The following is a 26,418-nucleotide window of genomic DNA, read 5'->3' as shown; positions in this document are numbered from 1 at the left end:
TCATAGAACAGAAGCCTGAGGGACTGTGTATGATGTTTATTAGTGATGACAGTGAGGTGAGGCAGGGGCTTGTGGAGCATGCTCTGTAGGTCACACACTAGAGCCATAAGGCGAGAGTAGCCAGGGAGACAGGTCCTGTGTGCCCTGTCTCTCCCCATCTAACCCTAACCTAACAAGCGGCAGCTATGAGTCAGGGAACAAAGTCTGGAGCCCGGTTCTCCCAGGATGTATGAGGGACAAGAACAGAAATGACAGGATGCAGGGCAAAAGAATGAGAAAGGCAAGGAGGCCCCCGTAAGTTCTCTGCTACACACACCCTCCTTCCCCAAACCCCCATCCAGGTTAGCTCCCGTCTGCCACTTGGCTTCACCATGCTCCTGGCCCCTGGTCCCGTCACATGTTAAGAAGCTTTCTGGCAGAATGAGGAGAGCCCTTCTCTCCAAGAGCTTCGGCTGTGAGCTCTCTCTGGCCCGAGTGTGGCCAGCCTGCTGATCCAGTCTTGGATGTGGATGCCCCACCCCAGCAGACGGATAGGTGTGCCACCCCGGGGGGGCTTTGATTGTCTCATTTCTAGTATGTGGCAGTGAGGTGACTGGAGGCCCTCGGATGCCAAAGCAGTCCCTTGACTGTCAGGACTTGCACCTGCTCAGGGACCTTGTTTCTTCCTCATGCCATGGTGCCCACACCCCACCTTTTTGTCACTTTGATGGGGCATCCCTTCCCTGAGTCTGGTGGGAAGGCCCCTGCTAAGGGGATCCTGGCTTGAGGGCACTGCCCAGTGGGCAGCTTCCTGTGTGGGAGAAGAGGAAGGTGCCAGGGGTACAGAACACACAGCTAGTACCTGGAATGGGAGCCTAGTAGGGGTCACTGCCCAGGAGGTGAGGGGGCCCCCTGTTTCTCCCAGAACCTTGGGACCACAGGCAGCCCTGAAGCTGGGGCTGAGCAGGGGGTTTTGGGGGCTGAGCCTAATGCCAGCCTAATGCCAGTCTAACGCCACCCTGCCTGGAGTGGGCCCCCCAGCCAGCTGTGCCTGTACCTGCCAGGGTAGGGCAGCAGGAGGCTGTCAGTAGCTATCCTTGGGCCAAGGCCGGTTGCGCTGCCAGTTCCGGTCATTGTGGTTGTGCTCCGAGTCCTGGGCTAGAAGCCGGTCTTGGGGGTCATGCCCGTTAGCACTAGGCAGCCCCGAGGTGTGTTGGCGGTGAGGCTGGTACAGGTCCTGGTAGGCATCTGCATAGTCCTCCTCCAGGTGGCGGGAGCTACGCTGTGAAGATCCTGTCCAGGCTTGGCGGGAGCTCTCGCTGGCCTCATCGGAGGGCATCAAGCTGTCCCGCTCGAGGGGGGAGTGCTCCTCGCCACGCTCCCCGAGCAGCTGCTGGTTCTGGGGGCCACACAACAGCTCTGAGTGAGGCAGTACAGACCTCACCTTGTCCTCTGGTGAGGTGCGAGATTCCTCCCCGCTCAACTCTCAATTCCCCGGTACAGGAATTAGTGCAAGGAAGAAGCATGCTGGAGCATTTTTCTTCTTCCAAGAGAGAAAAGCTGGAGCTTCGACTCCTGCAAAATTCAGGCTCGGCCTTCAAGGCAGCCTGGGAGAAGATTTGGAGATTGTGTTTCTTTTGACCCCTAGGAAACTAATCTCTGATGTATCCATCTCATTGATTGATTCCCTCTCTCCTCAGGAAGCTCCTTTGCCTGTCTGCACTAGCTCTGTACAGCAGAGCTGAGAGTTCTACAATCCTTTGGCATGCTGAACTGGAGGCCAAGGACAGTCCTCTGAGCAGGGAGGGGCAGGCAGTGCTTTGGCTGGCTTAGCTTGAGCATCTCTGCCCACTGGAAATGGTTACCTGAAGTCCGGGGATGACACTGGGAGGACCCAGAAGTCCAGGGCCAGGGGCTGGGTGGTGCGTAGCCCGCCAGTAAACCTCCAGGTACTCGGCCAGGTGCTCACAAGCATCCTCCAGCTGGTTCTCATCCAGAATCACATCAAATGACTCCTGAGGAGGGGGAGGAAGGTGCAACATTGGTTTCCCCTCAGCAGCAGCCCCCAACCCATCTCTGTCACTGCCGTAGCCCTGGGGGAGTGGGCACAGGAGCAGCTGACCCAGGCACTCACCGGTGGACACTGAACCAGCTTATCGTATGCCATCATCTGTACGGTCAGGTGCTTCATCTGTGACTTCCCCCGGGAGCGAATGAGACGCTGGAGTACCTAAGCGGGGAGGGCAGAGCTAGGCCTAGAGTCTCTCAGGACTCTGGGTAGAGCTAGGCATTTCCTCCACTTGTGGCATCGGTAGCAGGTGAGGATGACTCAGAGTCGTGTTAAAGGGCAGCAGGAAAAGGGAACTCAGGTGCCAAGCAGGGACCAAGTAGAGTCGTGCCACATTCTAGTAGGGTAGCCCTGTGGGCCTCCTCCATGACCCCAGCTGACTTACCTTTGGTGAGGACACTTTGACAAAAACGATGATGGGGGCCAGCGAGGTCTTGGCCAGCTGTGCTGGGTGGTTGATGGTGTCAGCGTCCAACACTACTAGCTGCAGGGATTTGGCCAGCTCAAATATGCGCTCGATCTCACTCTGCACTTCCGCTATGGAGGGAGGCAGCAGCAGTGCTCACCAGGAGCTCTGCCCACTGCTCACTCCAGCAGGCTTTGAGGGCTCCCAAATGGTGGACAGGAAGGAATTGGAGAGAAAGGGTATTCATCGAAGCCTGGGCAGGCAGAGGAATGGGAATTGAGGAGGAGGGGTGTGTTCCTGCCAATCCTGGGGGCAGGTAGAGGAGTTGGGCAGAAAGACAAGGAGGCAAGGAAGAGAAAAGGAGGAGGGGCCAGGCATGGTGGCTTATGCCTGCAATGTCAGCATTTTGGGAGGCCAAGGTGGGCCAATCACTTGAGGTCAGGAGTTTGAGATCAGCCTGGCCAAACCCTGTGTCTACTAAAAATGCAAAAATTAGCCAGGCATGGTGGTGGACACCTGTAGTCCCAGCTACTCAGGAGGCTGAGGTGGGAAGATTGCTTGAACCCAGAAGGTGGAGGTTGCAGTGAGCCGAGATCTCACCACTGCACTCCAGCCTGAGCGACAGAGTGAGATTCCATCTCAAAAAAAAAAAAAAAAAAAAAGACAGAAAGAAAAGGGAGGAAGAAGGTTCTCACTGGTGCTTGAGTGGGCACAGAAGTAGGTGGCGGGGACTTCTCACCGATGCTAGAGCGGGCAGAGGAGCGCTCAATGATGGTCCTCTTGCCAGGATTGTTGAGCACAGATCGCTTTGCCAGGGAGAGGTCGGCTGTGACTCGAGTGATGGAGATCCTGGGGTGGGAGTGGAGAATCCCAACTAGCTTCTAAACCTGTGCCTCAGCCTCTCCTTACCCAGCTCCCACTAACTCTTCCCTTAGAGAAGACTTGCTACAGCATCTGGAAGTAGGCCATGAGCTTCTCCTTGGTTCTCAGGCCACCTCAGGCCAGGGCAGCTTACCTGCCATCAAATCTGTGTTTGAGGAAGTCAAAGAGAGCCTTCTGCATCATGTCTGTGACCTGGTGGGAGGGCATGGCGCTGATGAAGGGCCCTTTTGGAGACAGGCAGCCTCCCCATGCATGGCCCCAGAGTCGACGTCCTCCACATACAGACCCTGAAGGGAGGAGATAGACCCCTTCCACTTTCCCTAGGGACTTCCTGTGGCAGGCTTGGTAGAGGTGACTCTTTGGGGTCAAGGACCTTCCCTCACCTCATAACCTTTCAGAGAGGGTCCGACCAACACCACAGGCCGCATGGAGGGCACCACGTCATATGGGGGAACATGTTCCGCCTGCAGAATGGACATGAGGTCAGTAGAAACCATGGCCCTAGTGCCTGTCTCATGCCTGGTTGGTGTCAAGGCAGATCCAGAGGTTCTGGGCTCCCTCCCTTCTCTGTTCTGCCCTCCAACAATGACTGCCTAGAACACTGTCCCCAGAGCCATAAGCCATGATCCCCCCCGGCCCAGGTCCCTTCCTTGACTCACCTGCTTTTGCTTCTGCTTGGCTTTTCGGAAAAGGAAATACAAGATTAAAGTTGGTGAAGGGGGAAAGGTCCCTGGGGGCACGGTATCCCCATCCCCAGGGAGATACTGGCTTCTCCCCACCCCTTCTGATCCCTCCACAAAACCCCTTCCCACACAGTTCACTTGGGCAGAATCCCCCCTTTCCCTGTGTCTCAGCTACCCGCCTACCCAGAATGGGTGGGTTGAGGGGAGGCTACCTAGAGATGGTGGAGGGGAGCGTCGGTTGCCAATGTCACTCAGGCTGGAAGGGTTCCCGGATCTCCTGAGAAGAAAGGGAGGCGAGAGAGAGGGAGAGAAGAATGTGTCTCTGTGTACGTATGTTCTATGCATTATTTAATAATTGTACACATTTCCATATGCTTTATCTAGTGAGACAGGTGTACATGCAATATGTGTGCATTCGTGTGTGTGTGTAGATTTGTTTAGTGTGAGTGTGTAGAGCCGGGCATATGTGCATGTGTATTTCAGGGGGATATGCATATGTGTGGCATGCATGACGACGTGTCCTGTGGGTACAGTTCAAGTGTTTGGGGTGTGTTTACTGAGTCACAGCCCAACTCTCACCTGGCCTTCTGCTCCTGTTTGAGCCGGATGCTCTCCAGGCGCTGGGGGCTGGGGATGAAAGCGATGTCCCCGCCCTCTTTCACTAGCCGCCCGATCCACCAGTCATTGCTGTACTTCTGGGGGTGGGTGGAGCAGGAAGGGTGGTGAGAGGAGCGCCCTGCCCAAGTCCTGGTTCTTCAATGTGAAGAAGCCAGCGAGGCAGTCACTGAGCTGGTCTAAGGAAGGCAATGCAAGGGGCCGTGGGCAGAAGGGGCCAGGGGAAAGGGCAGCCAAGTTTGGGCCACCCAGGATTTCTGAGTGAGGCACTGCAGCTGTCATAGGGGACCTCGGAAGCAGCTAATCTAACTGCTCACTTGATGGACATGGAGACTGAGGCCCAAGCCAGGTCTCAGAAGGATGGAGACCCTGGGGATGAGATCTTAGATATGAGGGGTGGATAGGTGTGTGTTAAGGAGAAGAGCTGATTAGCTTGGGGAATTAGACTGAGGACTGAAGTAAGAAGCATTGGGATCTGGGGCAAGAGCAAGAAAATGAAGTGTCAGAGGCTTAGAAGTGTTAGAGCACGGGGGTCGGTCACCTCTTTAATGTGCAGAAAATCTTTGGCCTCAAAGTTGACTCCAGAGCCCTGGACTGGGCACTCCTCATCCAGTACGCCACAGTAGCTGACATTGGTCCTCACCGCAAATGCCACAGGTTTGTGCTGGAGAATTTGGCCATTAGTGCAAGTGAGAGAAGCCTCGGACCACCCCTTCCAGCTTCAGTGCCCCAACAGCAGAAGGCCGTGGCCTCTGCCCCTCACACGCACCCTCTCACACTCAAGGACATCCTGCCCAAGGAACCCTTGGGACTTAGGACCAAGTGCAGGTTTCCACCTAGTTTGGCCTCCTGTTTTGCCCCATGCCCAGAAAGTATACCTTGGCCCTTTCGAGCTGCTGCTGAGCCTGGCTCTCTACTTCACGCCGGGCACTTTCCCGGTCCTCCTCCAGGGAGACGTCTGAGTCCAGAGATGGGCGGCTGGTGTAGGAGTCAGCTGAACCCTGGGTTGGGAAACAGGCTGTGACTCCCAGGCTCCGGCGTGAAGGACGCTATGGAGACACCCTCCTCACCTTACAGTGTTGCCTCTGTTGACCCGTTTCTCCATCTCCAAGGGGGTGGCTGGGTCCCTATGGCCCCTCCTATCCCCTGAGAAGGGCCCCAGTGCCTCTGAGGCTACAGGAAACCTGGCCCCATCTATAGGTGCAAAGATCTGGGCCCCTCCTCCCCCAAGCCTATTAATACTACAGCTTTGAATAGAGCCTTCACTTCTCTCTTTCCTCCCTTTTCTCCCCTCTAACATGTCCTCTGAGCTGAGGGAAGGGAGGAGTGCTGAAGATGATGTATTAGAGATGATTCTGGATCCAGGAGACCCAGCCCTTTTGTTCACAGCAGCCTGCAAAGCAGCCTGGACATCATCCCTTTAAGATGCCTGGCAGGAGTCCAGCCAGCAGTAACAGTCAAGAGACGCTGGTTGGCACAGCACCAGTCCTGAGTGTGGGGATCCAGCCATCTGCCCCCTAAGATCCCACTTTGCCTACTCCAACAAGGCTCTGAAGGCTCTCAAATGGTAAGCCCTTACCCTTCCAGGGTGAAGAGGAGGACACAAAGCTGCCAACTCCTAGAAGTTACCTCCCTTTTGCTCTCCCCACCCCCTACTTTTCTTCCTTCCACACCTGCTGGGGCAACTGGCCAGATGTAGGCAGCAAACAAGACACAGACTGAGAAGAACACAAAGCTGTCTCCCTGGACGCAGGTGAGGCTGGGCCATGCCTACCACTTGGCCTACATCTCCCCAGTCCTTTCCCAGGCCCAGGGGACATTGGCCCTAGAAGAAGGCTATGCTAGTGCCAGACAACTCAGCCATGGAGCAGGACCCTGGGGATGTGGGGAGTGGGTAACATGAGCAAGGAGAGTCTCTGAGTCCTGCCCATGGGAAAGGTCATAGGCAATGAGGGTGCATTTGAGGGTCACAGAGCTCAGCTTCAAGGCCATGAGGGAGAGGCACAAATGAGTAAGGGATGTTGGACTTCGAGACAAGAGCCCAGAGGTTAGGATGTCTGGGTTTCCTCCTCTGCCTAGGGAAAGAGTGTTTCATTTCCTGCCTCAGTATTCCCTCTCTGTGGGGAGAAGCCTCAAGTGATACTTCCCACAATTCCGAGATGCCAGTGGCAGAGAGAAGGGATAAGCCTAAATAAGGGGTTCATGCAGGAGTGTGTGTGTGTATAGGGGAAGGGGCTTTAGAATGTCCTTGGGTGGAGAAATATTCTCTCAAGCTCACTGGGCACGACCACCTACAGAAGGCAGCAGAGGCCAGACTCTCAGAGGAGAAGGCAAAATCACACACCTGCTGTCCACTGTGCCCTCTACCCCCACCCTGCCTTGGGCAAGAGGGCTGTTCAGCTGGGGGTCAGCCCAGGCTCTCGAGTCTTAGGCTAAAGACAGTGTCTATAGTACACCAAAGGCCTGAAGATAGCACAAGGGGGAAAGTTCTTTCGTTTTACAGAAGAGTAGAGTCTGCCCGCTGCTCCTCATCTCTCCTGAGAACAAAATGAGGCTGGATGGCAGCAGGAAAAGTGGGGGTTGAACCCCAGAAATAATCTTGGCACAGGGTGAGGGACCTCCTTCCTAGGGGTCTTAGGACACAAGAGAAACCTCTGTGGGATGTTAGTATCTGAAGCGACCAGACAGGGGCCAATAGGCTGGGAGGCAGAAGGCGAGGCAGATGACCACTCACTTTGGTACAGATACATCGGGTACCTCCCAGAAGCCCAGCACCATGCTAAAAGAGGAGTCTGACCTTTTCTGCCTGCGCTCCAGACTCTCAGCCCAATTTAGTAATCTTTATTTTTATTATTTTATTTATTTACTTAGAGACAGGTCTTGCTCTGTCGCCCAGGCTGGAGTGCAGTGGCACAATCGTGGCTCACTGCAGCCTTGAACTCCTGGGCTCAAGCGATCCTCCTGACTCCTGAGTAGCTAAGACTACAGGCATGCACTACCATGCCTACTAGTTTTTTGTAGAGACAGGATCTTGCTATTTTGCCTAGGCTGGTCTCAAACTCCTGGGTTTAAGCCATCTTCCTACCTTAGCCTCGCAAAGCACTGAGATTATAGGCATGAGTCTCTGCGCCTGGTTTAATTTAGTAATTTTTTTTTTTTTTGAGACGGAGTCTTACTGTGATGCCCAGGCTGGAGTGTAATGGCGTGATGTTGGCTCACTGCAACCTCTGCCTCCAGGGTTCAAGCATTTCTCCTGCCCCAGCCTCCTGAGTAGTTGGGACTACAGGCATGCGCCACCATGCTAGGCTAATTTCTGTATTTTTAGTAGACACGGGCTTTCACCATATTGGCCAGGCTGGTTTCCAACTCCTGACCTCAAGTGATCCGCCCGGCTCGGCCACCCAAAGCGCTGGGATTACAGGCCTGAGCCACCTTGCGGCCTAATTTAGTAGTAATAACGCCTGGGGCATCTGGGGTTACCTGACCTCTCACCCTGGGATGGGAATCACAGGATCTCTCCCTAAATAATTAATGAGTTGTGCTCAGAATGGAAGCCCCTCTCCATTACTCCCAAGTCCTCCAGGCTAACTCATCTCTCGTGCTCCGGTATTACTTGGGGAGGCCAGGGCTGCCCTGCCAGGCATGATCTAGGGTCTTACCTTTCCTGTACCCTGCTACGCCAAAAGAGCCAGAGTGTCAGTACTTTGGAGCTGCCAGGAGTTGGCACAGTGCCCTGGTGGTGCCCCCCTTGCCTAGTGAGTGTGTGGGCAGGCTGCAGCTCCTCTCTTGCCTGGCACGGGGGAAGGAGAGGAGGGAGATGAGCCGTTGGATTTATTTAGAGCCTGATCTCCCTCCTACTGCTTCAGAGGGGGCCTCAGAGAGAGCAAGGAGCCAGGCAAGAGAAAGGGAAGTGGGGGAGGGTGATCAGGAGCCAGAGAGCGATGGGAGGGAGCAATGGGTCAGCAGGCTGTCCTCCAACACCATCCACATGTCAGTCTGTTCCTTGCAATAGCCCTTGTCTTCTCACCAGGGATGGGAAGAACCTCCTAGGGCCCTCCAGCCCCACAGAGAGGTTTGTTCTCAAGCTCACCTTGGCACCCTGGGCTATACCAGCTGTCCCTTCAACTGTCAGAAAGAGGTGTCCACCAGAGCCTTGAAAATGATCTGCTCTAGCAGCAATGTAATTACCCCAGAGGCCCCATGGAAAATTGGGCCCAGAAGGAGCCCAGTCCCAGAAAAGGACAGTTGCCTATTCTGAGCATCAGCACTCATCTATCCTGGACCTGGCAGCAAGTGATGGGAGAAGAATGGAACATACTCCTCTTTCCGACCCAGGGGTGCTCCATCCTATTGGGACCCCTTCCAAGCCATCTATTGGTCCACTCCTAAGGAGGCCTTCTTACAGGACATTTGAGGGAAAGTTGGCAGCTCCAAGGGTCTGAGAAGCTGCTCCGCATTCTTGCCCCATCTTTCCAGGCACTCTCCCTGCTGTCTGAGCTCCGGGAATCACTGCTTAATGAGCTGATTTGTCTCAGTGGGTCAGGAGATAAAAGCAAAGAGGAGAATTAAATATTTATTGGTTGCCTGTTTCTCTGAGCAAAGCGCATCCTCTCCATCCCCAGGACCTCAGCTCCTCTGGCCTCACCTCCAGGCCCTCCATACTGGGCAAGAGCTCAGGATGCCCGCTGCTCAGAGGAAGCCTCAGCAGGGGGCTGTGGAATGGATGGGGCTCAGTCACCTGGCCTACCCATGTGCTGGGTGCCCAGGTTTCAGCCTGAGAGAGAAACTGGGCTAGAGAAAGGGTGAGGAGATGAGGCAGTGCGCAGAGATGGAGGGGGTAGAAGGGAATAATGGAGCTCCTCAAGTTTTAGGATCCCTCTGTCTAAAGAGGCTGGTCCCTGGCTCCCTGGTGTCCTCTCAACTCCCTAATGTGTTGTTTGCTTGAGGCACAAGAGGTCCGTAATGTCTGCCTCCCCAACTACCTCGGCGGCTCTCCTAGCTGTTGTGTTCAGACCCCAGAAATCCAGAATTTGGAACTCCAGACATGGCGTGTTCCCTCTCCAGAGCCTCTGTGCCCTCGGCCTCCAGCCCTGCCTCCTCCCACCCCTCTTTCCTGGGCCGTGGAGCCACCTGCTTGAGCCCTTCCCCTATACTGCCCCCTCTCTGCACACACCCGATGCCTCAGGGTCTGAGTCTGGGTCGCTGGGGAGCGCTTGGCATGAAAATCCATCTCCCCACGTTTTTAGAGCGCCCCCCTACACACACTGCCCTGCCACTGAGGCGTTTTTCAAAGTCCTGAACTGGGGGAAGGGTTGAAGGGAGAGGAGGTGTCACCCCAACTTCCCCGCCCCCACCCTCACCGTGGGCACTCACCGCCTCCGAGTCCTCAAACCCGGGCACGTAGGAGTCGTCATACATGGGGGAGTCCGGGTGGGGGAAGCGAGCGGCGCCGGGGGCGGGAGCGGCCCGGAGGCAGGGGCGAGGACTGCGGGCCGCGCCCGGGAGATGCCACGGAGCCCCGCAGCCCTGCGGGCGGCGGCGGGGAGCGAGAGAGCGCGAAGGAGGGAGCGAGCCGCGAAGACCAGCTGCTCGGAGCTCAAATCACCGCTCCCCCCACCCCACCCCCCCAAACCCAGCCGGTCCCACCCCGAGCGCGGCTGAGGAATCTGGCGCCCGCTCCTACAACAATAGTGCCCGCCCACCTGACCCCCTCCCTGGGAGAAGGCGGGGGCGGCGAGGGGGCGGCGGCCACCGGGGAGCCCGGGCCAGGCCCGGAGAGGGGAACGGACCCGTGCTGGGTGGAAGGTGGGTCCCCGAGCACCTACGGGGCCTTGGCGGCTGGGAGGAAGGGGAGGAGAGGCTGCGGGCGGGGCGGATCCAGGCAGGGAGGAGGCGGGGCGAGGAGAGATGCGGAGACAGAGACGCTCGGCAACCCAGGAACTACTCCGCCGGGAAACAAAGGGCTGCGGCGGGGGAGGGAGGGGGCGCTGAGACCGCGAGGAAGACGCGACCCGGGCGGAGACTGGAGAGGGCGCAGGTGTCGAGGAATCCGGAGAGAGAGAGGCAGAGGGAGGACGGAGAGGACAGGAAAATGGGGAGACCCTGGGAGACAGAAGAGGCGCGGGAACAAGCGGCAGACGGGGGAGGGGTCCCAGGCGACAGCAGTGCGGGTATGGGCCCATGCGTCCCGGAGGCTCCGAAGCAGACCCCGCAGTAGTCCCGGGGAGGAATGGGCTTAGTGCCCCCAGGCTAATGCCAGGACAGCAACTCCTGCCCCAACAGGTGCCCGGCCCCCTCAGTACGGGAACGCTGCGGCAAAGGCGGTGTTGCCTAGCCCTTGAGAAGGGGGGAACTTTCCGTGAGCTGGGTAGGCCTCCCCACACCTGTTGCACAGATAGATTTCGTCTTAGTCCGGCCAGGATGGGGGTTCCGTTCCCCACTTCCCTGCCAAGGATCGTGCCAGACAGTGCCAAGGCATCCGTGGGAACTGGGTCAGACAGGGGCTGTTTTAGGTGAGCCTAAAGGGAGGGGAGGGAAACCAGAGGGTGGTGGTAGGGGATAGTTGTGGGTGGGATCCTGGCTACACTGGGGTTGGGAGAGGAAAGGGCCAGTCTCCTCAGAGTCACGAGGGTAAGGCCAGATTCTCCCCTCAGCAGAAGGGCTTGTACCACTCTGCACCACTCAGTCTCCTTCACAGGAACACTGAGATTTGAGGTAAGAGAGCCGCAGCCCTTATACTGAGGAAACTTTCCCCAAAGATCCACCCATTTGAGCTCTCTCCTTTTTTCATCTCCTGAGCAAAATCCCTTCTTTGATTTTTGACTGCCTACCTTTGTGCCCCACAAGGAGGACGTCCATAGACAGGGGTACACTTGGAGGCCTCCTGGTGCCCATGCCCTTGGCCCTGAGCTCAGTCCTTTTCCTTTCCCAATTTCTCACACCCGGGAGTTCAGCAATCTGCTCATGCCTCCTAGGCTTGAGGGGAATCAGACATCCAAAACTCTGACATAGCTTAATAAGATCTGTGGTAGAAGGCACTGTGCATGGGAGAGAGAAAGCCCACCCAAACCAAGTGGCTTCCCACCTGGGTCACTTATCGGTGTTATCTGAGCAAGAAAAAGAAGAGGCTTCATCTTCAGACTGACATCTTTAGTCTGTCTACTGTGGGTGGCCCAGAGCAGCCCTGCCCAGCACCTTCCTCATGCTGGGTTTGACAAACAACTTTGTTACAGCCCCTGTGGCTGAAGGGACGTCGCTATTGGGGGAGGCAGTCAGCTTTCACAGTTGCCTCTCCTGAGTCCAGCACCAATTGGGGTTTGGCCATATACTGGATTCGTATTGGAAGTTCCCAGACACTGCCCACTTTTGTCCCCTCACCCAGTTACTCAGTATTCCTTGTATCCCCCTCTTTCATCCTTTCTTTTCAATTCCTTCTGTCTTTCAGGGGCCAAGAGAGGTGTCAGAGAGTAAGACCCTCAAGGTGCTTTTCTCCTGGGAGATGGTTCTAATGAAGAAAGCAGTGGTGGAGGCAGCTGCTTCTCTTCCCATCCCTGCATCCACTCTCTTGGCCTCTCCTTTTGGGACTCTCCCACCCATAGAAGGTCCTGGGGCTGTAGGTAACAGCAGATCTGCCATGGGCAGCACTCCTTCCTCACACTCCTTGTAATCTCCTGCGACAAGGTTGTCTAAGTCTGCTCCTGAGGCATGTGTTGCCATGCCAACCATCCCCAGGAGATGGGTTCAAGTTCCTCATACCTGGCCCTTCCCCTGGGTCCTGCAGGAGCTTCAGAACTTCCCTCCTTCTCCTCATGTCTCTGGGTTGCTACCCAATGCCCCTTTCCTTTCTCATCTCACCCACACCTGCCTACTCCAGTTGTAATGCCAACTTGGTGACTTCTTGTCCTGTGACACGACATGTGCCTGTCAGTATCCATGTGGCCCTAACCTCTTTTCTTTTTCATGGCTGGGCATAAAGGGAGAGAGCTGAGGGCAATAAAGGATCAGGGGAGAGGCTCCTCCTGCTGATTCTTTCTAGGAGAGAGTTGTTAGACTGGCAGCTGGCAGGTACCCAAGTCATGGAAGCAAGACATAAGAGGAAAACCCTGAATAATCAGGTTTGGGAGTTGGAGTTCTTGGGAGGTTTCAGAATACATTCTAGCTTCTCCTGTAAGTGCACCAGGAAGCTGGGCAGATCCCTGTCCCTGGGCACTGAATGGGGAAACTGAGGCAGAAGCTAGGCCTTCTGGGAAGACTTAAAGACTCCTCTCCAGCAGTTTTTAAGATCTGGACCAGATAGAGGCCCCTACCATTCTGGCTGCTAGGCTGCCAGGGAACTCGGGGACAGGCACTAGGGGAGCTTGGCAGAGCCCTTCTTGTAATCTAGCCCCTTTTTTCTGGCTTCCCGGTCAGTCCTCTCCTCCCATCCAATCCCAGTACTAGGAAGCTGCCAGATCTGGCCGCTCCCTCCTCTCTAACCCGGTGCCTCTTCCACCCCTGGTTTCACTTCGTCGGGTTTCCCTCCCTCCCCATCGGTGCAGTCTCACCCAAACGCGTGCCCCCTTCCTAGCTTGGAGCGGAGCTCTCCTCCCATCCAGTGGGGAACCCCCCTCCCCCGACCCCCTCCCCCCACCACGGTTACCTCGTTCAGCAGGAAGGTTGCACTGGAGTCAGAAAAAGACATAGACCAGGCTAGCGGCTTCTCCTCCTCCCCCGGGCCAGGGGCTCCGAGGCGGGAGCAGAACCCGGCCGCTGCTCTACACGCTGCTCCCGCCTGCACGCCTGGCCTCGCCCCACGCCCGCCCGGCTTCGCCGCCTGCTCCCTTCCCTCTCTCCTGGTTCCCTCCCTCTTTCTCCTCCCTCCTCCCTCCCTCCCTCTCCCTTCCTTTCTCACCGCCTCTGTCAGTCTCTGGCTCTCCCCGACTTTCAGCCCAGCCTCTCTCGCCACTTCCGTCTCTCCTAAGGTCCCCGTTCTGTTTTTCCGTGTGCCTCCCACTGTCCTTCCATCCCCACGTCGCACCCTCGCTCCTCAGCTTCCCCTGCCCCTCTGCTTCTTCCCTAAAGTCCTCCCAAGAAAGGGTAGGGACTCTGGAGCTTCCGCCGCCGCAAGCAGAAGGGCAGGAACAGCTCCAGGGCTGCCCCAGCACCTGAGCTCTTGGCGGAAGCTTCTGCTCCCTCCCGGCCCTGCTCTGCGCGCTGGGCGCGCATCCTCCGGCGGCGACTGCGACCCCGACCTCGGCGGGGAAAAGGACCGAAAAGCAAGAGTGCTGGTGCTCGGCTCGCCTGCCCAAGAGTCAAGGCGCCCATCTACCCCTCTCTGGCCCGGCCCTGTGTCTCCAGCGGGATCGGCATCCCTGTGGAGACAGCCCAGCTGGGATCGCCCCGCGCCCGCGGAGTCTCTGCTGTCTCTCCTCTCTCCCGGGTTCTGGTGCCGCGGGTCTCAGCTCCTCGAACGGGAAGGTCAAGGCGAAGCGACGCAGCTCCCTCTCGACCGGCTGCAGCGCCCTGGGCTCGCTGGCCCGGCGGCTGCACGCGCCCTCCAGGTGGCGGCACCGCCTGGAGTCCGGTCCCGGGGCCGCGGGGTCCGGCCCTGCCAGCAGGCGGCGCTGCTCGGGCCAGAGCAGGGGGGACGCACCCCGGATCCAGACACCGCCCAAGCCCAGGACGAACCCCTCTTCCCCTCCTTTCAACAGGAACTGCAGTCCCATCTCGAGACCCCCAGTAGGAGACCCCAGGCTGCCTTCTACTTATCCCCACCCCGTAGGGCACCTTCGAGACACCCGTGCCCCTCCGGGACCCTAGCCCGTCCCTACCTCCATCCTGGTGTCGAGGGGCTCCCCACCTAAGCCGGGCAGCGTCCTGGCCGGGACTGGGCAGCAGGGAGTACAGAGTCGCGGGACCGCTCTTCGGGTCAGTACCCCTCCCGCCCCTTTCTGCGGGTGCGTCAAACAGGACAAGCCCAAGTTCTGGCGGGGGAAGGGGGAGCGGGGGTGTAGTCCCAGTTGGCTCTCTCTCTGGACCCTTCTGAGCGGACAGACCGCTCATTGGTCCCTTCACATCCCCAACGCCCCCATGCTGGACCCTTTTCCAGACCAAAGACGGCACCTGGGGCGGGGAGAGACGGACCCCCTTCATGGAGACAGACACACGCTGACCCAGGTCCCCAACTTCCCCTCAGCATTAACTAGAACTCTCTCCCCTTTCCAGTGGAGGGCGTCCCACCCTTCTTCCCGGCCCTTCTTTTAACCCACTTCCCCTGGGAGTTCTCGGGACCCCTCACCTCAATGCTCCCATCCCTGGGATCTGGGGAAATTGTTCCTCTCTGCTCAGCTGACCCTCCACTTGCCCCCATTTCTGAGGGAGCTAAGTTGGGGGAGAGTAAATTCTGTCTCCACTCCCGGCTCCTCCCGAGGCTGGATTTAACCTGGAAAGTGCTTTGGGAAGGCACCTCCTCCCCCACTCCCTCTGTAGTCTAGTCTAGTGGATCACGGAGCCCCTACCACCCACCCATCCCCAAGTTGCTCAGCTTCGACCATTCAGAGGAGAGAAAGAGGTTATGTGTGTGTGTTAAAAATGTGTGTGGAGGTTTTTATGGTTTTGTTTTGTTTTGTTTTGTTTTTTTGACTCTAGTAGAGGGAGCAAACGCTTTGCCTTTCATTTGGCAAGAAGACCTGGAGGGAGAGAGGGCCCTCCCCACCTACACTCCCCTGTTGACCACAGCTAATGGACTAGCTCCTCTGGGCCCTGCGGCAGCTTAAGTTTCCATAGGAGAAGGGAGGTGCGGGGACAGGGGATGCTGGTCCAGGCAAGCAGTTGTCCCTGGCTTCCCGCTCCTTCTCTCTTTCCCTCCCTCCACATTCTCTGCCTGAACCTATAGCCTAGAAAGCATCTCTCCACGTTCCACTTTATTTTTATTTATTTATTTTTGAGATGGAGTCTCACTCTGTCGCCTAGGCTGGAGTGCAGTGGCGATCCTTGGCCCACAGCAACCTCCGCCTCCCGGGTTCAAGCGATTCTCTCCCCCGCCCCTGCCCCGAGTAGCTGGGGCTACAGGCGCACCACCATGCCTGGCTAATTATTGTATTTTTGGTAGAGACGAGGTTTCACCATGTTGGCCAGGCTGGTCTCCAACTCTTGACCTCAAGTGATCCGCCCGCCTCAGCCTCCCAAAGTGCTGGGATTACAGGCGTGAGCCACGGTGCCCGGCCCACCTTCCACTTTGAAATAGAAATATCAATTACTTCTCCCTGAGGCTGGCGCCGAGGCTCATGCCTATAATCCCAGCACTTTGGGAGGCCAAGGCGCGCAGATCACTTGAGGCTAGGAGTTCGAGACAAGCTTGGCCAACATGGTGAAATCCTGTCTCTACAAACAATGTAAAAATTAGCCCCCAGGCATGGTGGTGCACGCCTGTGGTCCCAGCTACTTAGGAGGCTGAGGCAGAGAATTACTTGAACTCAGGAGGCGGGCCTAGACCGTACCACTGCACTCCAGACTCTGGGGGACCGAGTCTCTGTCTCAAAAAAAAAAAAAAAAAAAAAAAATTACTCCTCCATGAACCTGTCACAGGAAATCTGAGGTGCACAGGGGCAGTTCCACACCCCTTACTTTTCTTATTTCCACCCCACCTGCTGGACCACAGGCCCCTTCTCCATCTTGCTCCGTAGGGAAGGTAGGAACTTCAGAGCTGGAGCCAGCAGCCCAGCCTCCAGGTCCCCAGAACTGCCCTCTCCCAGGCCCTTCTCTGTGACGTGACTGGCAGGATTATCCTTCTCCAGGGCCTGCCCAAGACACATATCCTCTTCCTCCCCACTCAAACTCCCTCAGGGCCCCCATCTCTGGCTCAGACCTCATAGTGTCTGGGCAGGGCACCCTGCTGAGAGGGGCCTCTACCCTGGATCCATTCCAGGGAGCTATGCCTTCTAGCTTGGCCCATATAGGCCCTGAGTTCTAGCAAACAGGCCCCCAGGGCTTCCCAGGCAGACTTCATCCCTTCTCCCTGCTGACCTTGTCCTCAGACCCCCAGATTGTCAGGACTTGGGATATCTGGCAGAGCCCCTGCAAGCCACTCTGGCTAGTCTGTACAGACACAGCTCTGCAGCAGGAGGTAACTGATCTAGAACTGGATTTCAGTCTCCATTTGCCTCCTCAGCAAGGCATAATCTGCACAACTGTGCTTAGTGGCCTTGGTATTTGAAAGTCTGTATACTACAAAGATAGCGATCACCATGTCCATCCCTTTTTATCTTTTCTACCTAGACCAGAAAAAGGTACCTACCCCTTCTCTTCTGAGAAAATCCTGTGGAAGTAGCTTCCACAGGGAATCCCCATTGCCAGTTCCAGATGTAACATCTGGGGGAAGTTCCTCTAACATCAAACCTCAATCCCTCCTGCTGCAGTGCCTTCTTTTTCTGGACTCTGCCTCTGGACTCATGGTGTTATTTGATGCTTTGAGGCACTTTCAGATTCCATACCCTGATGCAGCATTTGCTATAAATATGTCTGAAGGGTTTCTTGCTGACAATGCCCAGCAGGATTGCACCCTCCTTCCCAAATCAGGCCTCTGGAGGAACTGGGGAGTCAGCTATGGGTTCAGGGCCTAACTCGCTCACCCTGGGACAGACAGTATGACTTCTGTGTGCCTTTGAGGGCTCCTCCTGGTACCTGGGAAGGAGGGGAAGGTGAGAAGGCTGAGGTGATTGGCTTCATGTCTGCTGCCCAGAATCTGGCTCAGCCTAGCACATAGTAGGTGCTTGATAATGTGTTTCTTTTAGTCTTAGATCCCAGTTTCCCCTCTGGGTCTGCTGATGCACGTGATAGGTGATTCCAGTCTCACAGAATGGATTGCAGTGAGCAATGAGCCTGGAATATGAGTGGAACTCTAGGGCTGCCCCACATGGAGGAAGGGGCATTGGTGGCAGGATCTCTAGGATGGCCAGGGGAATATGGGGGAGCTGGCCTAGAATTTACCACCTTCTCTCCCTCACTAGAAGCAAGGAACTGCTCTTGCTAAACTCCTAAAGCTTTAGGACTCTGAATCACAGCACAGCCCAAGGGGTCAGTTCAAGTCCTTCCTCCACCCCCACACGTTTATAAGCCTTGTAAACATCAGAGGTTAGTCAGGGAAGCTGGGCTGAAAAGAGATGGAGGTGGGGGTAAGGATCCTTGGAAGAGGTTCTGCGATGTTTGACTCAGATTACAGGCACATGTGGTGGGAGTTCTTTGGGGAAAGAGTTCCTCAAGTGGGGGCAACTGAAACATGCCAGCTGGAGCATAGAGGACTTAGGCCTTTAGGAGGGTGGGGCTGCTGACAAGAGGCTGAGAGTCGCCTTGAGAAGGTCAGAGCCGTGAGGGAAGAGGCTGACCCTGGCACGTACAGCTGGAGGGAGTGGGAGTGAGGCAATGTGTTTGGATTCTTCCTCTCTGCCCCTCTAGCTCACGGCAGTTTGTGAGTTCCTTTATCTCACGGGATCCCTGCTCTGAGCCTAGATCACAGCCCCTCTCTAACAAAGAGGTGCCAGTGTCTGGCCTGCAGGCTGAGTACCTTTCTACTTGCTCCCACTAGCCTCTGCCCTACCCTTGACTCCCACCCTTCTCAGTTTAAGGATCTGAGCTGTGGTAGCCATCTCTAGCTCAGGGTGAGGGCATGGTGCCTGCAACCTCCCTGGGAATGAATTATTGAAGACAGCGTAATGCTAGCTGTTCACAGCTGCTGCCCCTTGGGCCCACCATTGCCTCTTACTGTGCTTCTCACGGCTGTAAGGGGGTATGAGTCCTGGGGCCTGGGAAGAGAGTATTGGGGAGAGGCAGGGACTGAATAAGGTTGAGGAAGTGGGCCTTGGCGAGAAGCCTCCTGGAGTGCAGGGAGGTGGGCTGGTAAAGACTTGTGGCCCCTCATCATGGATCAGGAGGGTGGTCATAGGACAGAGGGAGCTGGCAACCACTTGGTTGCAACCAGGTTGGGAAGTGAGATGGGAAGACTTTTTTTTTTTTTTTTTTTTTTTTGAGATGGAGTCTTGCCCTGTCTCCCAGGCTGGAGTGCAGTGGCACGATCTCAGCTCACTGCAAGCTCCACCGCCCGGGTTCACGCCATTCTCCTGCCTCAGCCTCTCGAGTAGCTGGGACTATAGGCACCCGCCACCATGCCTGGCTAATTTTTTGTATTTTTAGTAGAGACGGGTTTTCACCGTGTTAGCTAGGATGATCTCGCTTTCCTGACCTCGTGATCTGCCTGCCTTAGCCTCCCAAAGTGCCGGGATTACAGGTGTGAGCCACCATGCCCAGCCTGAGACTGGAAGACTTTTGACCGGAATGGTTTCCCAGGGTTGGAGGTCTGGACTCTCATATGCTTCTGGGGTAACACAGAGCCAGAAGGAGTCTGGGTTTTTCCTTGAATGAACTGAAGTTAGCACCGGTAAGGGTCATTCAGGGATGTTCTGTGCAGAGAGGCCTCTGTCCTTTCCCTGCAAATAAGGTCTTGCATGTGTGGTGTGAGGAGTGCAGTTAGTGTCACAGTCCTAGACAGGCCTCATCTGGCACCTTGGAAAGAATGCAGGATTTAGAGCCTGAAGACCAGAGGGCAAGTCCTAATTCTGTCATTTGCTGGTTGTGGGTAAGCCATTTATTATCTCAGAAACTCAGTTTCTTACTTTTATTTTTTACTTAAAAAGAATTTTGTTTTTTTTTTTTTTTTTGAGATGGAGTCTCGCTCTGTTGCCCAGGCTGGAGTGTAGTGGCCGGATCTCAGCTCACTGCAAACTCCGCCTCCCAGGTTTACGCCATTCTCCTGCCTCAGCCTCCCGAGTAGCTGGGACTACAGGCGCCCGCCACCTCGCCTGGCTAGTTTTTTGTATTTTTTAGTAGAGACGGGATTTCACCATGTTAGCCAGGATGGTCTCGATCTCCTGACCTCGTGATCCACCCGTCTCGGTCTCCCAAAGTGCTGGGATTACAGGCTTGAGCCACCGCGCCCAGCCAAAAAGAATTTTTTAAGACTAGTTAATTGCAATAGTGAGAAGGCGGCAAAGGTAGAACAAGGAGTTTGATCTGTACTGACTGAACAATCAATTCAGATTGCTCACTACCTTCGGACTAGCCTCAGTTTCTTTTCTTTTTTTTTCTTTTTTGAGTTGGAGTCTCACTCTGTCTCCCAGGCCAGAGTGCAGTGGTGTGATGTCAGCTCACTACAACCTCCACCTCCTGGGTTCAAGAGATCCTCCTGCCTCAGCCTCCTTAGTAGCTGGGACCACAGGCTCCTGCCACCATGCACAGCTAATTTTTGTATTTTTAGTAGAGTCGGGGTTTCACTTGTTGGTCAGGCTGGTCTCAAACTCCTGACCTCGTGATCCGCCTGCCTTGGCCTCCCAAAGTGCTGGGATTACAGGTGTGAACCACCATGCCCAGGCTATTTTTATTTTATTTGAATAGTTTTTGGGGAACAGGTGGGTTTCGGATACATGGATAAGTTCTATAGTGGTGATTTCTGAGACTTTCGTGCACCTGTCACCCGAGCAGTGTACACTGCACCCAATGTATAGTCTTTTATCCCTCACCCTCCAACCACCCTTCCCTGCATGGCCCCCGTACAACCTCTTTCTTTTCTTTTCTTTTCTTTTCTTTTCTTTTCTTTTCTTTTCTTTTCTTTTCTTTTCTTTTCTTTTCTTTTCTTTTCTTTCAGACAAGGTCTCACTCTGTCTGCCAGGCTGGCTGGAGTGCAGTGGCGTGATTTCGGCTTACCGCAGTCTCTGCCTCCTGGGTTCAAGCAATTCTCGTGGTCAGCTTCCCGAGTAGCTAGGACTACAGGTGCGTGCCACCACACCCGCCTAATTTTGTATATATTTAGTAGAGATGGGGTTTCACTATGTTGGCCAGGCTTGTCTCAAACTCCTGACCTCAGGTGATCTGCCTGCCTCAGCCTCCCAAAAAGTTGGGATTACAGGTGTGAGCCACCTTGCCCGGCCCCCACAACCTGTTTCTTACTTTTATTATTTTTTTATTATTATGTATTATTATTATTATTATTTTAGAAGGAGTCTCTGTTGCCCAGGCTGGAGTGCGAGCTTGGCTCGCCACTGCAACCTCCACCTCCTGGGTTCAAGCAGTTCTTCTGCCTCAGCCTCCTGAGTAGCTGGGATTACAGGCGTGTGCCACCACGTGTGGGTAATTTTTTGTATCCATGCCTGGGTAATTTTTTGTATTTTAAGTAGAGACGGGGTTTCACCATGTTGGTCAAGCTGGTCTCGAACTCCTGACCTTGTGATCCACCCGCCTTGGTCTCCCAATCTTACTTTTAAAACTGGAAAAGAACAATGGTGGCTTAACAAGAGGTTCTGTGAGAATTCAAGAGGAACACTTGCGCTTCATGAGATGTAAATTGCTGTACCAAAGTTAGCTGTTTTGCAGGTAAGAATATCATAAACAGGGAAGCAGCACGTAGTGGAAAGAACCTGCACAGGGTCAGTGGCCTAGGTTTTGGAACCTGCCCTGTGACTAACCCACGGAAGGACTTCTTAGGTCCCTTCCACTTCTGAGATTAAATGACTTCTCAAAGGCCACAATTAGTCAACACTTGGATCTGGATTCAGACCCAGATCTTCAGAGTCTACCTCCTGGGTTTTTTTCCATTACAGTCTGTGGGCTGGGTACTCCACCCTGACCTTCCATGGGCTCAGCACACTGGGACCTCCCCGGAATGTCCCCCACACCCAGATGCCACAGTGATTAGCATTTCATTCCTTTTTATTATGCGTGGGAGGGGCATAGTACAGGCAGATCCTCCCACCTAAGCCTCCCTAGTAGCTAGGGACTATAGGCACATGCCACAATGCCTGGTTAGTTTTTTTTTTAATCTGTTATTTAATAAAATAACAAATGGGGATTTACCATGTTACCTGGGCTGGTCTCAAACCCCTGGGCTCAAGCAATTCTCCCGCCTCGGCCTCCCAAAGTGCTGGGATTACATTCGTGAGCCATAGTGCCTGGCCAATTTTCATTTCATCTAATCCTAGTCTATATTTAAATCTCCCTCGTTGGCCCCAAAATGTCTTTTTTTTTTTTTGAGACGGAGTTTCACTCTTGTTGCCCAGGCTGGAGTGCAATGGCGCGATCTCAGCTCACTGCAACCTCCGTCTCCCAGGTTCAAGCCATTCTCCTGCCTCAGCCTCCTGAGTAGCTGGGATTAGGTGCGCACCACCATGCCTGGCTAATTTTTGTATTTTTAGTAGAGACAGGGTTTCACCATGTTGGTCAGGCTGGTCTCGAACTCTTGACCTCGTGATCTGCCCTCCTCGGCCTCCCAAACTGCTGGGATTACAGGCATGAGCCACCATGCCTGGTGGGCAGCCTACTTTTAAGGAAGAGAGAGAGAGAGCATAGAAGTCACAGTCTTTTTGTAACCTAATTTTGCAAATGGCATCTGATCACTTTTGCTGCATTTTATTTCTTAGAAGTGAGTCACTAGACCCAGCCCATGCCCAAAGTGTGGGAGTTACACAAGGGCCTGAATACCAGCAGTCAGAGATCATCGGAAGCTATTTCAGAGCTGCCTACCAGTACATTACAGGTAATATTCCATATTTTATCACATGGGAAGATACATAGCAATTTATTTATATTATTAGTATTATTATTATTTTTGAGATGGAGTTTTGCTCTTGTTGCCCAGGCTGGAGTGCAATGGCGTGATCTTGGCTCACTGCAACCTCCGTCTCCTAGGTTCAAGCGATTCTCCTGCCTCAGCCTCCTGAGTAGCTGGGATTACAGGCATGCACCACCATGCTCAGCTAATTTTGTAGTTATAGTAGTGACAAAGTTTCTCCATGGGTTAGCCACAGAGCCTGGCCTATTTTTATTATTTTTCTTGAGATGGAGTCTTGCTCTGTTGTCTAGGCCGGAGTGCAGTGGCACAATCTTGGCTCACAGCAGCCTCCTGGGTTCAAGTGATTCTCCTGCCTCAGCCTCCCAAGTAGTTGGGATTATAGGTGCTCGCCACCATGCCTGGCTAATTTTTGTATTTTTAGTAGAGACAGGGTTTTGCCATGTTGGCCAGGCTGGTCTCAAACTCCTGACCTCAAGTGATCCACCTGCCTTGGCCTTCCAAAGTGCTGGGATTACAGGCGTGAGCCACTGTACCTGGCCAGATACATAGCAATTTAAAACGGCCTTTCATATATATGTTTTTTGAACTTTAACAACTCTGTGAAGGCAGATACTGTTACCTCCATTTTATCAATGAGAAACAGCCTTGAAGAGAGCTTCCTTTTTCACCCTCCCTCAAGTAGGCCCCTTCAGTTACCCTTTATCACACATTAATTTCCTGCAACACAGTTTTTTAAAAATAGATTTTTTTTTTTTTTGAGACGGAGTCTCACTGTGTTGCCCAGGCTGGAGTCAGTGGCACAATCTCAGCTCACTGCAAGCTCTGCCTCCTGGTTTCATGCCATTCTCCTGCCTCAGCCTTCCGGGTAGCTGGGACTACAGGTGCCCGACACCACGCCCGGCTAATTTTTTTGTATTTTTAGTAGAGATGGGGTTTCACCGTCTCTACTAAATGGTCTCGATCTCCTGACCTCGTGATCCGCCCGCCTTGGCCTCCCAAAGTGCTGGGATTAAAGGTATGAGCCACTGCGCCTGGCAAAAATAAACTATTTTTTTAGCAGTTTTTTTTTTTTTTTTTGAGACAGGGTCTCACTTTATTGCCCAGGATGGAGTGCAGGAGTGCAATCACACCTCACAGCAGCCTTGACCTGAGCTCATGCAGTCCTCCCACCACAGCCTCCTGAGTAGCTGGGACTACAGGCTCACGCCATCACATCTGGCTAATTTATATATGTATTTTTTGTAGAGAAGAGGTTTCACTATGTCACTGGGCTCAAGTCATCCTGCCTCAGCCTACCAACATGCTGGGATTGCCATCACTCTTGGCCTAGAAGTTTTATTTATTTATTTATTTTTACATTTTAATTTATTTATTCATTTATTTATTTATTTTTGGGACACAGTTTTGCTCTTGTTGCCCAGGCTGGAGTGCAGTGGCGCAATCTTGGCTCACTGCAACCTCTGCCTCCTGGGTTCAAGCGATTCTCCTGCCTCAGTCTCCCGAGTAGCTGGGATTATAGGCACCCGCCACCACACCTAGCTAATTTTGTAATTTTAGTAGAGCTAGAGTTTCATCCTGTTGGCCAGGCTGGTCTTGAACTCCTGACCTCAGATGATCCACCTGCCTTGGCCTCTCAAAATGCTGGGATTAAAGGCGTGTGCCACCACACCTGACCAGCCTAGAAGTTTTGTTTTTGTTTTTGAGATGGAGTTTGCTCTTGTTGCCCAGGCTGGAGTGCAATGGTGCAACCTCGGCTCACTGCAACATCCGCCTCCCAGGTTCAAGGGATTCTCCTGCCTCAGCCTCCCAAGTAGTTGGGATTACAGGCGCCCACCATCATGCCCAGCTAATTTTTTTGTATTTTTAGTACAGTCGGGGTTTCACCATTTTGGTCAGGCTGGTCTCAAACTCCTGACCTCAGGTGATCCACCTGCCTCGGCCTCCCAAAGTGCTGAGATTACAGGCATGAGCCACCACACCTGTTCCTTTTTTTTTTTTTTTTTGAAACAAAGTCTCACTCTGTCACCCAGGCTGGAGTGCAGTGGTATGATATCAGCTCACCATAACCTCCGCCTCCCCAGTTCAAGCGATTTTTCTGCCTCAGCCTCCCAAGTAGCTGGGACTGCAGGCGCGCACCACCATACCCGGCTAATTTTTGTATTTTTAGTACAGACGGGATTTTACTATGTTGGCCAGGCTGGTCTCGAACTCCTGACCTCGTGATCTGCTTGCCTTGGACTCCCAAAGTGCTGGGATTACAGGCATGAGCCACCATGCCTGACCTAGAAGTTTTAAATTCACAGCAAAATTGAACAGAAAGTCCAGAGTTCCCACAAACTCCCTGCCCCAACACGTGCACAGCCTACCCCCTATTAACATCCCACAGCAGAGTGGTAAATTTGTTAAAATGAACCTACATTGACACATCATTTTCACAAGTCCACAGTTTACACTAGGCAGGGGAGAGTTCTACCGCTGAACCGCAAGTGCTACAGTTATACTAGGGTTCACTCTTGGTGTTGTACATTCTGTGTGTTTGGATAAATGTCTAAATGACATGTATCCACCATTATAGTATCACACAGAATAGTTTCACACTGCCCTAAAAATCCTCTGTGCTCTTCCTCTTCATCCCTCCCTACGCCTAACTCTTGGCAACCATTGATGTTTTTACTGCTTCCAGTGTTTGTGTTTTTCAGAAAGTCCTATAGTTGGAGTCATGCAGTATGGTGGTGTTTTTTTTTTTTTTTTTTTTTAGATGGAGTCTCACTCTGTCACCCAGGCTGGAGTGCAGTGGCACGATCTCAGCTCACTGCAAGCTCCGCCTCCCGGGTTCACGCCATTCTCCTGCCTCAGTCTTCCGAGTTGCTGGGACTACAGGCGTCTGCCATTGTGCCTGGCTAATTTTTTGTATTTTTAGTAGAGACGGGTTTTCACCGTGTTAGCCAGGATGATCTCGATCTCCTGACCTCATGATCCACCCGCCTCGGCCTCCCAAAGTGCTGGGATTACAGGCGTGAGCCACCAAGCCTGGCCATCATGCAGTATGTTAACCAGATTCTGCAACACACTTTTCAGGCTCTATAATCTCATTCCTTTGTCTGCTTGTTTATTACCTGCCTCCCTGGATGAGACTGTAAGTTGCATGAGGGCAGGAACTTTGTCTTCTTTACTTACCACTGTATCTCCAGTGCCTAGAATTGTGCCTGCCACCTAGTAAGCATTAATGAATGTTTGCTGAAAGGAAGAATGTTTCTGGCTGGGCACAGTGGTTCGCGCCTGTAATCTCAGCACTTTGCGGGGCTGAGGTGGGTGGATCACCTGAGATCAGGAGTTTAAGACCAGCCTGGCCAACATGGTGAAACCCCATCTCTACTAAAAATACAAAAATTAGCCGGGCATGGTGGCAGGTGCCTGTGATTCCAGTTACTTAGGAGACTGAGGCAGGAGAATCCCTTGAAACCGGGAGGCGGAGGTTGCAATGAGCCGAGATTGTGCCACTGCACTCCAGCCTGGGTGACAGAGCAAGACTCCATTTAAAAAAAAAAAAAAAAAAAAAAGTTTTGAAGTTTGTCCTTGTCACATTCCAATTGGTTGGAATCCAGGTCTCCTTGACTTGACAGCCTAGACTGATCTGTTCATTACACCACACTAGGAAGGAAGAAAGGTGTGTGTCAGGGGTTGGATGAGAACAGAGCCCAGAGAAGGGAGACAGCAGGAGGAGTGACAGCCAGAGAGGAGGAGAGGAGGGCGGAAATGGCTTTTCCATAAAACACCGTTGGCCAAGGGGGCAGCTCAGAAGGCTCTCTTTTCCCCTTGGAATTCTGCCCCAAAGTGGGCATAGTCCTCTTGTCTTGGTCCTTCTCAACATACCGAGAGAGGCTCACTTTAAACAAGTGAGCAAAAAACTTTACCTAATACTAAGGAAACACAAAAAGAAAATAAACAATGAAAATACATGAACTCTAAAACAGCTCAGCGTTGACTGAAGTGTAAAGTTTCCATTCTCACTCCCTGGACTCTCAGACTCAGGTCCTTTGTGTGTCTTGCCTCCTAGATAACTGCTGCCCAATTCCAAAGGGCTTTTACAATTTTCCAGTCTCCTAGTTTCCCTGCCTCCCAGCTCCCAGCCTGTTTGCCAGGATGGGTATGGGAATACATTAAGACTTTTATTTATTTTTAAAAACATTTA

The 26,418-nt window shown here is 53.7% G+C and overlaps 1 protein-coding gene across 4 annotated transcripts; it reads right to left on the bottom strand.

Moving 5' to 3' along the window:
* Positions 1 to 21: 21 nt before the first annotated feature.
* CACNB3 (calcium voltage-gated channel auxiliary subunit beta 3) lies at positions 22 to 14,517 on the bottom strand. Of its 4 annotated transcripts, none has more exons than XM_008003078.3 (13): positions 14,443 to 14,517; positions 5,512 to 5,634; positions 5,175 to 5,297; positions 4,598 to 4,713; positions 4,231 to 4,295; positions 3,995 to 4,014; positions 3,719 to 3,799; positions 3,469 to 3,527; positions 3,193 to 3,302; positions 2,433 to 2,584; positions 2,114 to 2,209; positions 1,845 to 1,994; positions 22 to 1,378 (listed from the first exon to the last, which is right to left on the bottom strand). In XM_008003078.3, the coding sequence occupies exons 1-13, from the start codon at positions 14,446 to 14,448 to the stop codon at positions 1,064 to 1,066; spliced, it is 1,416 nt and encodes a 471-aa protein (XP_008001269.2). In that variant the 5' UTR covers positions 14,449 to 14,517; the 3' UTR covers positions 22 to 1,063. The 4 variants fall into 4 exon arrangements, with proteins under 4 accessions (XP_008001269.2, XP_008001272.1, XP_008001271.1 ...); XM_008003081.3 differs by lacking the exon at positions 14,443 to 14,517 and adding an exon at positions 13,272 to 13,450; XM_008003080.3 differs by lacking the exon at positions 14,443 to 14,517 and adding an exon at positions 10,007 to 10,485.
* Positions 14,518 to 26,418: the final 11,901 nt, after the last annotated feature.

This window comes from Chlorocebus sabaeus, chromosome 11 (assembly GCF_047675955.1).
Source record: "Chlorocebus sabaeus isolate Y175 chromosome 11, mChlSab1.0.hap1, whole genome shotgun sequence".
Classification (NCBI taxonomy): Eukaryota; Metazoa; Chordata; class Mammalia; order Primates; family Cercopithecidae; genus Chlorocebus; species Chlorocebus sabaeus.
Note: the sequence above shows the minus strand (reverse complement) of the source record. Positions and strands in the feature narration are given on the sequence as shown.